Genomic DNA, 16,369 nt, shown 5'->3' with positions numbered 1-16,369 from the left:
TTTAAGTCCCGCCGAATTACTTCATAGATTACGTAGTAGAGAAGAAAAAATAAAGAGAACATTTGTCAAGAATTGAATATCTTAATCGAGTCAGTATTATTTCTGAGAATCCCTTCCCCTTCCCATATATATCAAATTAAATCCATCAGCAATTCTCCATAATTCAATTTGTTCAAGTAACCATCTGTGAGTGATTTGAAAGTAACACAAGAGGAAGGTCCTTGATCGGTGTAGACAAACTGGGACACGTTCGAGTAGCTTGCATAGCATATCAAAGTGTGTCACCAACACTAAAGTTGGCATAACCTTAGAGCATGAAGCACTGACAATTTACCGGCTCATTGGATTTTGAGTTTTCCTTGAGTTGATGGGTTTATTGTTAAATGCACAACAATGGCTTCTAGAGTAGGGGTTTCGAGGACCCGGTCTGAACTGCAGAAGCCTTGCGCTTGGTGTGAGTGTGTGCATATATATAACACGCGACGAAGAAGAAACTAACCAACGGAGACAGTAGGACACACCGGCTTGACAGACTGCAGAGAACGGCACCAGCGAACAGAGCAAGCGACACAACGGGCACAAGAACCAGGAATGCAAGCATCAGCATGGAACGGAAGAACAAACTCCCAATCCGATGAATTGGGAACTCACAGGATAGTACAGATCTAGAGCTTACCTCAGAGCGAAGAACACAGGGGCAATGGAGGAGGCGCTCCACGCTTGTATGGGAGGGCGGCGGGAGGAGGAAAGCTTCAGTGCGGCCCGGCCGGCCGCCGGTCCGCCGGTGCGTTCGCCGGCGGCGAGGCCCCCCTCCGCTGATGGCGGCGCCGGCCCCTTCCGGAAGCCTACACCGCCTCCGGCAAATGGAGATGAAAACGAAAAGGAGCGCAGCAAGAGACTGCGCCGTCCCGCGGAGACGGTTTCAGCGGGTCTCGCTTAGGCCCACATGAGGGAGAGACGCTGCGCTATATTTTTTTTGGAGCATGGTGGGCCCGAACCGCGGCGACCGAGGAAGGCGCAAGGCGGTGCCGGAGAAAGCAGGGCCCGCGTCAGGCGTCCCTCCCCATCGGCGGTCCGAGGATGTGGCAAGGCAAGCGACGTGTCGACCCGTGAGTGGAACGAAGCGCTCCCAGGAGCACTCCGAAGCCTCCGTTTCCAGGGTGTATAGAAGATAGAGTATAACTATGGGCTTGTGTAAGATAAAGAAAAATCCTAGAGTGAGAGCATCCAAGAAAAACATAATCGACAATCAAACGCGCGGTTCAGTACTAATGCAGAATACAATATTGTTTCACTCGTTCATGAACCATTACAATAATTCTTAATTATTCACTATATATATATATATATATATATATATATATATATATATATATATATATATATATATATATATATATAACAACCACACAGCTCTTATTCATGTATAACAACCAACAACCACAGAAACCGTACTGGCTGATAATAATCAGACAATGTAAACCATTGCTGACATATTCCCTCTCTGGTAAATCTGAACTATCATATCAGATGTTTCCACTTAGAAGGGGAGCGATTCTTCAAAAAGTACTGCAATGTAATCTTTCAGATTCTCGCACATGCTGTAGCCATTATCACAGTGCGTGTAGATAACGTGCATAATTTTGGCCCAGTTAACTACTCGTTCTATGAGTGGCCTTGGCACCGTCTCCACGATGCATTCTTCCTTGATCGTCCTCCATGCATCTTCAATCCAAGAAAAGAATCTGTCAAAACATATTAACCAATTGTTAGTTAGGAGCTATAGGACCATCTTTGTAAATATTTGGTGTACGAATAACTGTGAACATATTATTAAGTTGAATATGTAACACCTTTCTTTTGTTTCTTCACTCGTTGCGTTGTATTGTTTCATGTAGCAGTCAAATGTGTTTGCACACTGCCCAACCCCATGCTCTCGCTGCATGAAAGTAGATTTAATCTTTGCCGTCGGTAGGATTGGCAACAAACTTACTACACCCATTATTTCCCATAACAAGTTAAATGAAATAACAAACTAATTCTCAAGCAATATTTTGACAGAAATTTATCCCAAATTAAGATCTGAGACATATATAAACATTTTGCAAAAGATTGTAAGTACATTAACCAAATTAAAAACTTATACTATACTTATTGTATCCTATGTAACTAACAAATCAACTGTATTTGGCTATCTGTGGAATGGCAATACACCAATTATATACCTCACTAGAATAGATATCATCAGTGAATCTGCAAATTTCAGCAGAAGCCCTCACAATTTTTGGGATGCTTGTAACCCAATCGAATGCCTCTTTTGTGGCAACCTCTCCCATTCCTATAAACGAGACGCAGGTGAGTTCAGGATATCCAGAGGATCTTACTACCGAGAGCTCTTTACGGATGTCGACTTCTGGAAACATGTCCTGTGCATACCACGATGCCTCTTGTAGATATGCATCCACCATTATCTCAGTCTGTATTGCGAAAACCATTATATATGTGTTGTATTCGTATATATTTCACTACTACAAAAAAATTAGGAGCGGGTAAAAACGTATTTTTAAGGGTAGATGCGGTACCCGTCCCTAGTTCTCACAGCTAAAAATATCATTTTCAGGGCCGGTCACGGCGTGGCCCGTCCCTAAAAATCAATTTCTAGGGGCGGGTCATGCCATGACCCGCCCCTACAAATCCATGTCCAGAAAATCAAAAAGGTTCAAAAAAATTAAAAACAACAAAATAAAAGAGAAAAAAATATCCTAGCCAACCAGCCACTAGTTTGTAGTGTCAAGCTATGATTTATTTTTTTACGAAATATACACACTTGCATCACCGGAGATTCGAACCGCTTACCTCTAACCTCACACATTCCTTACTTACCACTGCACCGTGACTCTATGGGGTATGCTATAATTTTATGTTAACTCGAAAATTGATTCGTAGGGGCGGGTGACGCCATCACCCGCCCCTACAAATGCATTTCTAGGGGCGGGCCGGGTGACGCCATCACCCGTCCCTAAAAATATTTTTCTATTTTATCTAAAAATTCATTTAATTGTTTACATATAGCAAAAACAAATTTAAAAATGTGAAACTTCTACACTATGGTTATTGTAAACTACAAAAACAAAAAAAAATATACCAAGTATATTTTAGTATATATAAATGTTAAGATTCTTGAAACCTTAAAGTATGACTTGAGTTATATGAGATACTCTATAGTTATATTTATTAGAGAACTTATAATAATTTTTTGGTCCATTAGATGATTTTAAATGAAAAAGTATCAACTACAAAGTTTTAGATCTCGTCATTCTCTATAATTTTGATATAAAGTTTGACTTTATCCGAGATTATATGAAAAAGTTATGAATTTTTTTTTGCGTTAAATCATTTGTAGGTGCGGGTCATGCCATCACCCGCCCCTAAAAATGCATTTGTAGGAACGGGTGAGGCCATGACCCATCCCTATAAATACCACCATTTTTAGAGGCGGTTGATGGCATAAACCACCCCAAGAAATGCTCTTTTTAGGGGCGGGTGACGCCATGAACCACCCCCAAAAAATAATGCTTATTTTTAGTGGCGGGTGAGGGGGTGACCCGCCCGTAAAAATGCTTTTCTAGGGGCGGGGTGGATGCTACAGTAATCCCACTCTATTTGTAGCAACGGGTGAAATTTTGGTCCGTCGTTGAAAAATAATCGGGGCGTTCCTACAAATCATTTTTATAGTAGTGTTTGCTGCATGCATCTTCAGCTATAGCATATATAATTATTTGTAATTTTGTATATATATGATATAACAAAAAAATGAAAATTCAAAGCAGGTGCTTACCTGACTCTTAAAGTATGACACGCGGAATTTCTCACTGGGTTCCAATTCACTCTCAATTTCATTACAACTGTTTATAAATTTCAGATAGAAACTCCTTATGTACTCAGGCAACATATCCACAGAATCCTTGTCCCACCTGCATGCCAGGATATTTTTTATCGATAAGACTATCGCATATATACTGACATGTACATAAATAATTTCTCAACTGATAAAATGTTTATAATTACATGGTTTCATCCATATTATAAATTCACTTTCATGTAAGAAATAAAAAGATACCCCAAACTCTAAACCCTAAATTCTAAATGAATTATATAACTAATGTTAATAGTCAATTTTTATGTTAGCAACAGAAAATGAAAATCATGATTGATGTAATCTTTGAGCCAACGAAATGTATGCCAAGAGAAGTGAGATACCTCTTAAAAGCAATAGTAAGGAGACGACACTCATCCAAGGTGGCATAAATATCGTAGGTATCGTCCAAAACACTAAGAAGGATAATGTACTTTGTAGTGATTATGCGTGCACGAGAGTAACATGGTTCAAAATACACTCCTAAAATCCAGAAGTAACATTCAACTATGCGGTCCCGAGCATAGGGCAAAGTCTCTGTAATTCTCAAGTCCTTCCACCACCGATACACATACAATTACACAAGTACATTATTTATGCAGTTGTTAGAAGAATTCTCCATGGAAAAGAAATGTCATGTCTATGAATTGTAATTGGTAATGAAAAGCAATAATAACATAGACCGTAAAAAAAACCCTACAACGAGAGGGCCTTCAATTCTTTGCAATGCTCTCTTTGTACAGCAATGAAATCCAACTTTGCGAATTTCAGTATTGTATCATTTGAGTCCTCTTCGTCTCCATATTCGTCATTGTAGAACCTTGCTTCAAGTTTCTGCATGAACCTAGGAAGGGGGCTCTTGAGAGCACGCGGTACTTGTTCGGCCAGAGGAGATTTCAAGCCGTGAACTGCTTTCTTGATATTGTCTCCGGCGAACTTGATAGCGTCTTCAAGTACGGTTTCATTCGGGAGTAAGAGATGAGTCGCATTGTATAAACTAAGCAGTCCCTTTGTGTCTCCAATTAATGTCGTCTTGAAGTTTCCGAACTCATCCTTGAACTTGTTGAAAACATCTACAAGAATTTAACTGTACATTATGTGCAATATTCAGATATATGCAATCCATATAGACTAACAGTTTATTAAGGTTCAGTTGTATCATATATGTAAACAAAACAATTGGTTCACCATTTTGAATTACATTTGGGCCTTTTGGAGCCTGGCTTATATTTGGACCTTTTGTGCCTAAATTATACATGAAAATTAAGTTGATCAAAATTCGAAAGAAGAGTTCATATGAATACCTGGGGGGACATAGAAGCCACGCTGCCTAAGCAGCCTGAACCGGAGAGCCACCTGGTGAAGATCATCGCTGTCGAACTTTGTTCCGTTGAGGAACTGCAGCTTGTCGTTGATCTCCGCTTCAAAATGGTAGTCGAGGCAGAGGTGCTCAACCGTGTCGATCAGCTTTATTATCTCGACCGTGTCAATTGCGGTGGTGATCATGGCTCGGATCTCTTCCTTCATCTTCGCCGCCCCTTCCACGAGCCATTCTTCGGACACCTGCATGTATATATGTATATCACAATTGTTGAACATGCTGATTATTTTTTTTAAGAAAAATGAGACATAGTTAACTTGAATATATTAAGCAAACTCTTTACAATATTATATATATAGTAGGACGAGTTTTTTCTACACTCGCGTGTAATTACTCTCATCATCAGTATACCATCGTGTGTATGTCCGCATATTTATTTATCAATTTGAGTATGTTCATATACTTATTCTAAGATACTTCAAAGGTATATAAATGAAAATTTTCAAAAGAAATCCTATTTTTTAAATATACTATGATTATACCTTAGTATTAGTATATAAAATAAGTATGTCTATATACTCTATGTATGGTCACATACCTACCTAATGTATATATCATCATAGATATTCTAGTATGATCACATACTCCACTTACATACTCTTTGTTGGATCAGATACGTCATATATCATGAGATACACATGTGGGAGTAGCTACAAGCGAGTGTAGAAAGAAAAATTTTCCAACGATATATATATATATATATATATATATATATATATATATATATATATATATATATATATATATATATATATATATATATATATATATATATTCAAGTTGTTTGTGCATCAAGTGTGAGAATTTTGTATATATTTCTCAAGCAATTAACACCAAAATGAGCATCACAATAAAGTATATAATTAGTTAATAAAAATGGTAAATAATAAATATATACTCGTACATTAACCAAAGGAGGGACATAGTCTATGAAGAACTCGCTCCATCTCGAGGGAGTGTAGTTCGCCGTTTTGCGTCCCAGCTTGTTGACAACCACAAAGTCCTTGGTGGTGTTGGTGTTCTCCATCTCTGATCTCTAATGATCTCTCCACGTTATACAAGGATAATTAAGTGGCACCCATGCCAAGCTATTTATAGTAAAATGCCATCTATTGTACATATTGAATAACTATATAGCATGTCTAATGTACTGGGTTTCAAGAGGATAGAGTGCTCATCGATCCCTCTGTAACGCTGTGGGCAAGGCACTCAAATTATAGGTAAAATAGTCTAGCCTGCCCAGGTATGCACATTGCTTAATTGCCTGCATACTTGAATGCCAGAATCATAGGGGGCGTCTATTTAACGCGCACGCGGGTGGTAGCGATTGCATCGCACAAGCCACCCGCCGCCGCTCCCCTGCCTCCGCCGCCGACCACCGACCGCCTCCCACTGCCTCCGGCCGCCTCCGACTCTGACTCCGGCCGCCTCCAACCATCGCCGCCTCCGCCTCCGGCCGTCGACTTCGGCCGCCTCCGCCTCCACCTCCACCTCCGACCGCCTCCAGCCGCCTCCGCCTCCGGCCGCCTCCACCTCCGCCTCCGGCTGCCGGATCTCGCCGGATCCTGCCGGCGTCGCCGCTTCTGCGACACGCGCGATTATTATCGCGCGCACGATGAATAGACGTGCCCGAATAATAGCGTGTAAATTAGACTCAAAAGAATGGGAGTTTTTTACTTGCTCCAAGGCTGAAACTGCTCTCGCGCGTTCCACATGATATGACGTGTACCAACTGAATTAATGGATAGGAAACAAATGATTCAAAGCCTATTTGCTCCAGACATCACCGTCGCATGATCCCTGCGTGTTTTTAGTTTATTCAACCGCAATATCATCAGCAGCTTGGCGATAGTTTACTATTATCTACCTTGGTAGGTGACGCCCTTGAGGGGGCTTTAATTTTCTGTGCACTAACTTGACGATATATCACTTTGTTCGTTTGGATGTGGCTGGTAGCTGATGCTGATTTGTTACAAGAGCAAAGCACTGCTGGCTTGCTGGTGGCTGATGCTGATTTGGTGTAAGAAAAAAATACTGCTGACTGATTGGCTGATAAGCCAACTCATCTCTGGTTGCCTCGCTGATAACCTGGCAGCAGGGGCAGGGCAAGCAGAGGAATCGGCTCACCAAACTATTTAAGTCAAATCTCCTATGTGTATTGGCCACGGACGCATGCAGGTTTCTACTTAATGTCTGGTAGAAACCTTACCGCTTCCACTGATGGTAAAATATACTTCAACAATCTCAAAGTTTGTTGGGGTTTCCAAATATTGTCAAAGGAAAATAGGAATTGAAGTTTATTATTTTAGAACATGTCATTTAGTTTTTAGCAGTTTTGGATGCGGGGGACTACGATTTCTAAAATAAACTTTGTGGCCAAATGTTGATCACTATGTTATATTGGATTTCATATGATGTCCAAATTTTAGTTCGGTTCCTTTTGATTGAAATGATTGATACTAAGGACATGCAGAGACCCAAATCGGGAATTTGGATTTTACACCAACTATGCTATAACTATGCGCGTAGATAGGTTAAGAAAATGAGGTCTTTTACAATGGTTGGAGGTGCCTCCCGGTGCCTCCTTTAATTAATTAATTTAATTAATTTGAGGTGTGGAAGGGTACTGTGGTAATTTCGCCCTCACCCTCCCCCTCCCAAACCCCACGCCCCTGGATTATCCGCCCGTACAGTGCTATCGCCTGCCTCGCCCCTCGCTGGATCGCCGCGGCCTTGCTCTACCCCCGTCGCCGCCGCCCTGCTCTGCCCCCGCCGCCGTGACCGCTGACACCCTGCACTCGGCCCCGCACTCGCTCTTTGCGTCGACCGCACTGCCCTCGACCCCACCGTCATAGGTCGTCGCCCTATTCCCCACGCTAGGTAGGGTTTGAACTCCACCGGTTGTGTTCCCTACGCCCTCGAGTCGTGACGTTGCTGCCTGCGCCTGCTTCGTCCCCTGCTAGTTGCCTCGTGTTTGGGCATCCAGCCACAGGTACATGGATGCCACATCCTCTTGTTGGGTCCCTTATTTCATGATTAGATGATAAATTGCTCAAGATAGTATTCGATGATTGGAGCAAAATGTTTGTTTGTCGTCTGCATTCTCAAGTGATAGAAATACTGCGAATTTGCTATGTGTATATTTAATTTGTTTAATGTTGTTGATAGGTATAGTAGAAAATTGAGGATATTGAGAATTTGCTGGAGTACAGTGAAATTGTTAGCAAGATGTTCGCTAACGAAAATGAAGGATATCAGTTTTATAATGCATACGCTCTTGGCAAAGGTTTTAGTGTGAGGAAAAGTTATGTTGAGTGGTACAGTGACCATACTGAGCTGACCCTTCGGTGGTATGTTTGCAGTCGTCAAGGTTACCGTGAAGAGAAGTATGTGAAGAAGGAGATTAAGAAGCGGAGGCCACAAGATATAACTCGTGTTCGATGCCCTGCAAAATTGGTGATTGCACTAGATCGAAACAGCGAGCAATGGTATGTGAAGAATTTCATCAATGAACACAACCATCCGCTGGCTCCAGCCGACCTTGGTTGTCTGTTGCGTTCACATCGAACAATTAGCGATGCGAAGAAGGCTGAAATTGTCGAGTTGGGGGTTGCTGGGATCTGCAAACACCAGATATTTGAAATTATGGAGATGCAGTACTGTGGGTATGACAAGGTTGGCTACATATCAAGGGACTTATATAATTTCTGCCATCTCTATAAGCAGAAAATAATTGCTGGTAGTGATGCTCAAACAATCATTAGTCACATGATGAAACGTCAAAATAGAGATTCAGATTTCTTTTTCAAGTACATGACTGATGGGGAAGGATGTTGACGCTCACTAACGACCATTTCGGAGCGTCAATAAAACCACAATAAATGGATGAATTTTTATTTCTTACACTCATGCCACTAATAAATCACTGAATTCCACATGTCCCTCTAGATTTCTATGAGTGGAGGAATTAGCTGGAAATGAAGGGCAATCATACCCTTTTTCAGTCAATGAGCAAGACACCGTCCAATCAAACGCCGACACACGAGTATCACATGGATTGGAGGGTCCACCAAAGAAGAAGTCCAACACAACAAAGGCCCAGACACCAACCATTAACAAGTGGGCCCACAGAGCAGCCCAACCGAAGAAGGGGAAGGTCGGTGGGCCCAATGGGATGGCTGGCCGACCACCCTGGTTGGCCGACCAGCCCATGGGCCCCACCGCCTTCAGGCTTCGACGTGGAAGCTCCTCATTGGATGATGAAGTCGGTTCAAGAGGTTTCATGCCCATTTCCCGGCCGTGGAGAGGGTGGCTCCCCTCTATAAATATGAGGGGAGGGGCTTCATTTCAAGGCATGGAGGAGATGGAAGATCTCCCTCATCACTACAAGTTTTACTAGCCAATCTCTCAAGATGTAGTTCATCTTCACTTGTAGAGGTCTTAGGACTAGAGGAGTTCGGGTATGAGTCGTAGTTAGAGGTCTTAGAGTCTTCATGAAGAGTCTGGTATGTCATTTAGCTTCTCTTTGTGTAATGTTCTTAGTTTGTACTAGAGTTTATTTATTTATCCAGTACTTTGGTTCATATGCTCATGTTTGTGTATGTGATCCTTCTTGTGAGCTATGCCTGCCTTGTTTGATTATGCATAGACTAGTTCTTGTTTCATGGCTTTGTTTCATCTTCCTTTATTGGGCGCTCTAGAACTAAGGCCCCAGATAGACAAGGGTGTCCTTGCTCAAGGCTAGAGTGGTGCTTGTTAGCGCAGGTGTGGTGCCTAGGTTGATAACCACGTTTGAATGCAACTCTATCCCACGGTTTGTAGAGGTAGCCGACAAGTGGTGACAGCCCTATTTGAGCCCTAGTAATCCTCCACGTTCCGATAGAGGGGTAGGAGGTATATATAGCCGTCGGGTGTTCAGACTTTTCCTATTCTTCTGGATGCGGTCTCCCTAGTCCATGTTCGTAGGCTTTTCTATGTGTATAAACGACTCAATCCAACTTGCTCATGAGGGTACAATAGATTATAGCTTCAGCTACCCTTGATCTCGCTCTCGCTTCTTCACTATCCTAGATAAATTATCTGGTTAGACTTGTGTGTTTCACTACCCCTTTTTATCATGAACGTTATTCCCCTGCTTGGATCATTGACATTAATCCATAGTAGTTCTCCTAGCTTAATTAAATTCTTCACACCGCCGCCTTCCCTACAGAAATATAAATGACACCCCAGGTCACTCTCGGATAAAATGCTACAGCGGTACTCCGTGTGCTTGCGGATTTATTCGTGGCTCATAAAATACCTGCCACCCCATTGATGTCTGCGGACGCCATCGCTGATTTCCAGTGGTGACATTGGTAGGCGTCAACAAGCATTTTTGGCGCCGTTGCCAGGAAAGACATAGGATAAAGAATTTATTTAAGGATTTCTTCGAGAAATCAGCAGAGGAATCAGTTCACCAAACTAATTAACTCAAATCGCGGATGTGAAATTTTCCATGCTTGCATGCTCCCTCCATTCTAAAATGTAGTTTACTTTAGCTTTATTGTATATGCTATGCATCTAGATATTATGTATTGTTTAGATGCATAGTAAAAGTTATGAACCTAATAAAAAGGTAAATGACCTACATTTTGAAATGGATAGAGTACTTAATTTCTGCGAGAAACTTTGTTGCTCCCACAGAGGGTAAAGAATTAAGATACATAGCTTGTGTAGATTTGCTTTCAAACATATATTATCTCAAAGTTTGTTGGGTTTTCTAATTATTGTCAAGGAAAATAGAAATTAAAGTCAAACTTTTGAGACCATCTCATTTATTATTAGCAGTTGAAATGAATCATCCCAATTTTATATAAGCTCTACAGTAACTTTTATACGAAGCGAAAGGGTGACAGAGGAGCTAGACCATAACATGCATATGCGGGCTTGCTCACATGTAATTTCGGCCGGGAGCTGTCTGGTGGTAGGGTGTTATAGTTTTCGAAATAAACTCTGTTAGGCCATATATTGATCATGGTCTCAAATTGGATTTCATATTAAAAAAGACAACTGTTAGCAAGAGAATCTGCTTTATGTTGAACCATTTGGTCTAGTAGAAACGATGTGGTGTTCAACAAATCTCCAACTAAAACTTATTTGCAGGTACTATATTGGGGTACCTATTGGCTCAGATTCTGGATGCAGTTATAAAGGCATAATGAAGATAAGAAGGCGGCTCAGAAGGCATGTCAAACCATGAAGTCTTGATTATGTAGTTATTTGCCAACCATGGATGGAGGTTTATTAATAGGATTAGTTTTTAATAGGCATCTTCTTCAAACTTTTGGATTGGCGATGTTGCCTTTTTATAATACTGTAGATGTAATCACAGATGGCGTGCTGCAAATTTTGTAATAAGTGGCAGCCTCTTTTGAGGCTAAGAGCATCTCCAAGAGACTCTTTGGGTCTGATTGGTTTGATTCCAAAATTTGGCTTGCCAAAACTAGGGCATGCCAAAATATTGGCAAGAATTTTTTGCCAAAATCTTGACAATTGCTTTGTGAGGTGGACTACTTTTTTGGATTCCAACCAATTGAGTGCCAAATTTTATGGTTGCCAAAATTTTGGCAAGGCAAATTTTGGAACCAAACCAATCATGCTCTTTATATCCTCAAGAATAGAGATTTTTGTTAAAAATTACCCTCCAACAGTATCTAAATATAGACATCTTGTATTCCGAATTTCTCGCAAGCCAAAGAGGGAGTGCGAGAAATTGCTCTCTAGACTATGCGCATGATATGGAAAAGCTGTTGGAGACTACAAAATATAGAAAATGATCTTTACTCAAATGACTCTCTATATGATGATCTAGAGAGTAGATTTTAGAAAGGCTCTTGAAGATGCTTCAAGATAAGATATTTTTTTTTCCACACTACTATAGAATAGGCCTTTGTTCCAGGTCATTTGTCCCGGCAGCCTTTGGGCCCGGGACAATATGTGGTTTTTGTTCCGGGTCCAACGGCTAGCCGGGGCAGCGGGGGGGGGGGGGGGGGGGGGGGGGGGGGCTGGGACCTTTTATCCCGGTTGGTGTCTCCAACCAGGACAAAACTCCTTGGCCCCCTTATCCCCTTCCCTCTCCCCCCGCCCGAGCCATTCAGCTCACTTGTTTCTTGCTGTTCTTGGCTCGGGAGAGAGGAGTTCTTGCTCATTTCTTCACCACATTTGTGAAGTTCTTTGATTCCCCGTCCATCCATCGACGCTAAAGGTTTGGGGCTTGTTTTTCTCTTCTTCCTTTACTTGTATAGCTCATTTCATGCTTTAGAAATAGAGAAAATGTGTAGCTAGCTCATTTCTTGGACATTTAGCTAGATTGCATATGTAGGTGTGATTTTCTTTTAGCTTTAGATGAGTATGTGGATAGTAGAAATTTTTAGAATGAGTGTAGACACTTCATGTGATGTACTTGTATATATGACCATATTGTGGATAGTTGATTTTTGTATTCATGAATGAATTAATGAAATGAGTATATTAGAATTTTTTGTATTATGAATTGATTATTTTGACACTCTAGTGATGTATTTATTCAGGCTCACATTGAAACCATCTAGAAGCTAAAAAAATCTTTATTTCGAAATAAGTATACGTCGTTAATCTCCATCCAATGGTGATGGCACTACCTTGCGGGGATACACGATGCGCTATAAGGACGTCGCGAATCGGTTGGTCGTATCACCAGCACTTCCGATTGATAAGAAGACAGCATTTGACGCAGTCAGTATGGCCGTTGTTGTACTGAGAGCATATCAATGAGCACGCTGCCTATGCCAAGTGTTGTGCCTATTAATCGTAAATGTTGGTGCTGCGACTGGCCGATTGGTGACATCCTTGTACCGCACCGTGTCCCCCCGAAAGGCAGTGTCATCACCGCAGGGTTGAGGTTACTGACATATACATTTTCAGAAATAAAGGTTTATTTTTCTTCTAGAGGGTTTCTGGATATTGAAAAGAGTGTACTCCTGGAACTGAAGGGTGTCAAAGTAATTAGAAGTTATAGAGATTTCTTTCAATTAATTAGAGATTTCTTTCAATTAATGATACATTTCGTCTTTTTTATCTGATTTCATTGTTATTTGCAAGAGTTATTAATCTGATCATTGTAGTTGTAATAGTAAATAATATTTGCATTGTAATGGTAAGAATTTATAATTTTGTGGAAAATAAAGGTATTTTTCAGTAAAATATGGCTTCAGCAGCTGGAGGGAGTGGCGCCTAGAGAGAAGGGCACAACTCGAGTAGGTCATCGGTCCAAAAAACCTAGTGCTTTTCATAGGGCAGCGCTCCGTTATTTGGAAAAAGAATATAGAGAATGCATGACAAGGGGCGAGGAACCACCGTTTGATCTTGATGATTTATTGCGGCGTTATGGTTCGTCACCACCAAACTCGAAGGTTTCAGCCCCGCCATCTTCTTCTGCGCCACCAAGAAATCCGTTAGAGCATTCTGCGTTCCAACGCAAGGACGGTTGAAAACCTATGTGTTGTTGTCCGAATTTTTAAGTTTCATGTATAGTACTCCTTTGTTAAGTTATGTAATGGATTAAGTACTCCTTTTAATTAATCAAGATGTATGATGGATATTGCAGATCTTTTAATTATTCATGTTATGTTACATTTAGTTTAATTTAGGTTTGATATATTTTATTTATTCGATACGTGTAAAGAATTCAAATTGATTTATTTAAAATGCAGATGGACCGGCAATGGATGTACAATGCTGACCGACGTTCGAAAGAATTCATTGATGGCCTACATTATTTTTTGTCTGTGGCTGAGGCAAACAAGCAGAATGATTTTATGTGCTGCCCGTGTGTGCATTGCAACAATAACAAGGATTACTCATCTTCAAGAATCCTACACAGCCACATTTTCGTAAATGGTTTCATGGAGAAGTATGTTTGTTGGACGAAGTACAGAGAACAGGGGGTTACCATGGAAGACAATGAAGAAGAAGATTTTGTCGACCACTTTCCCGGGAAAGCTGGAATCGGTGCATTCGATGACGATATTCCCATAGAAGAGCCCGAAGTAGATGTAGCAGAAAATGATCCCAGCGACGATCTGGGGCAGGCATTGCACAATGTGCAGGCAGACTGTGAGAGTGAAATGGAGAGGTTGAAGTTCCAGAAGTTGTTAGAGGTCCACCATAAGTTGTTGTACCCAGATTGTCAAAATGGATTGAAGAAACTTGCACCACCTTGGAGTTGCTGCAATGGAAGGCGACAAATGGTGTATCCGACAAGGGATTTGGTGAATTATTCAAACTTTTTTAAAAAATGCTTCCTAAGGACAACGAATTGCCTGCCACAACGTATGAAGCCAAACAACTTGTTTGCCCTTTAGGATTGGAAGTGCAAAAGATACATGCATGCCCCAACGACTGCATCCTCTACCGAGGCGAGTACGAGAATTTGGATGCATGTCCCGTATGCAGTGCATTGCGTTACAAGATTAGAAAAGATGATCCTGGAGATGTCGAGGGGGAGCCTCCCCGGAAGAGAGTTCCTGCGAAGGTCATGTGGTATTTGCCTATAATACCACGTTTGAAGCGTCTGTTTAGAAATAAAGATAATGCTAAGTTGATGTGATGGCACAAAGAGGAACGCAAGAAAGACTCGATGTTGAGACACCCCGCTGATGGGTCACAGTGGAGAAAAAATAGATAGAATGTACCCTGAATTTGATTTGGATGCGAGAAACATAAGGTTCGGTTTGAGTACGGATGGCATGAATCCTTTTGATGAGATGAGCAGTGGTCATAGCACTTGGCCTGTGACTCTTTGTATATACAATCTTCCACCATGGCTCTGCATGAAACAAAAGTTCATCATGATGCCAGTGCTTATCTCGGGTCCAAAGCAGCCCGGAAATGACATTGATGTGTACCTAAGACCATTGGTCGAAGAACTCTTATTGCTTTGGGGCGATGAAGGTGTACGGATGTGGGATGAATACAAACAGGAAAACTTCAACCTACGAGCATTGCTATTCGTAACGATCAATGACTGGCCTGCTCTTAGTAACTTATCAGGACATTCGAACAAGGGATACAAAGCATGCACACACTATTTAGATGATACTGATAATATATGGTTGACTCACTGTAAGAAGGTTGTATACATAGGTCATCGTCGGTTTCTTCCCATCAGGCATGCGGTACGAAAGAAGGGCAAGCATTTCAAAAGCCAAGCGGACCACCGAACAAAACCGATGCACCGTAGTGGTAAAGACGTCTTCAACATGGTAAAAGATCTAGAAGTTATTTTTGGAAAGGGATCTGGTAGCCAACCTGTTCCGAACGAAAACAGAATGGCGCCCATGTGGAAGAAGAAATATATATTTTGGGAGCTACCATATTGGGAAGTCTTAGATGTTCGTCATGCAATTGATGTGATGTACCTCACGATGAATTTTTGTGTCAACCTGATAGCATTCTTGGGAGTGTACGGAAAGACAAAAGATACAGTAGAAGCACGTCAAGAATTGCAACGTATGGAAGAACGAGATGCCTTACATCCACAACAGCGAGATAATGGACGACAATACTTAAGTCCTGCCAGCTATACTCTTAGCAAGGAAGAGAAAGAAACCATGTTTGACTGCTTGAGCAGTATAAAGGTTCCATCTGGATACTCATCCAATATAAAATGAATCTTAAATTTGGTAGAGAAGAAATTTACAAATCTCAAGTCCCATGACTGCCATGTGCTTATGACCGAACTTCTTCCGGTTGTGCTGCGGGGGATTCTGTCTGATAACGTCCGGTTAACCATCATGAAGATATGTGCCTTCCTCAATGCAGTTTCTCGGAAGATAATTGACCCGGAGAATTTGATAAAGCTGCAAAACGATGTGGTGCAATGTCTTGTTGGCTTTGAGCTGATATTTCCACCATCTTTCTTCAACATCATGACACATCTTCTAGTGCACCTTGTGAAAGAGATTGATATCCTCGGACCAGTATTTCTACACAACATGTTTCCATTCGAATGGTTCATTAGGGTACTCAAGAAATGTGTTCGTAATTGAGCTCGT

The 16,369-nt window shown here is 41.4% G+C and overlaps 1 protein-coding gene across 1 annotated transcript; it reads right to left on the bottom strand.

Moving 5' to 3' along the window:
* Nucleotides 1-1,727: 1,727 nt before the first annotated feature.
* LOC120709770 (alpha-humulene synthase-like) lies at nucleotides 1,728-5,286 on the bottom strand. The gene is made up of 8 exons (XM_039995424.1): nucleotides 5,262-5,286; nucleotides 5,105-5,161; nucleotides 4,617-4,989; nucleotides 4,193-4,476; nucleotides 4,025-4,046; nucleotides 3,839-3,974; nucleotides 2,226-2,477; nucleotides 1,728-1,745 (listed from the first exon to the last, which is right to left on the bottom strand). The coding sequence occupies exons 1-8, from the start codon at nucleotides 5,284-5,286 to the stop codon at nucleotides 1,728-1,730; spliced, it is 1,167 nt and encodes a 388-aa protein (XP_039851358.1).
* Nucleotides 5,287-16,369: the final 11,083 nt, after the last annotated feature.

This window comes from Panicum virgatum, chromosome 5K (assembly GCF_016808335.1).
Source record: "Panicum virgatum strain AP13 chromosome 5K, P.virgatum_v5, whole genome shotgun sequence".
NCBI classification, from domain to species: domain Eukaryota; kingdom Viridiplantae; phylum Streptophyta; class Magnoliopsida; order Poales; family Poaceae; genus Panicum; species Panicum virgatum.
This window is presented reverse-complemented; position numbering and strand designations above follow the sequence as displayed.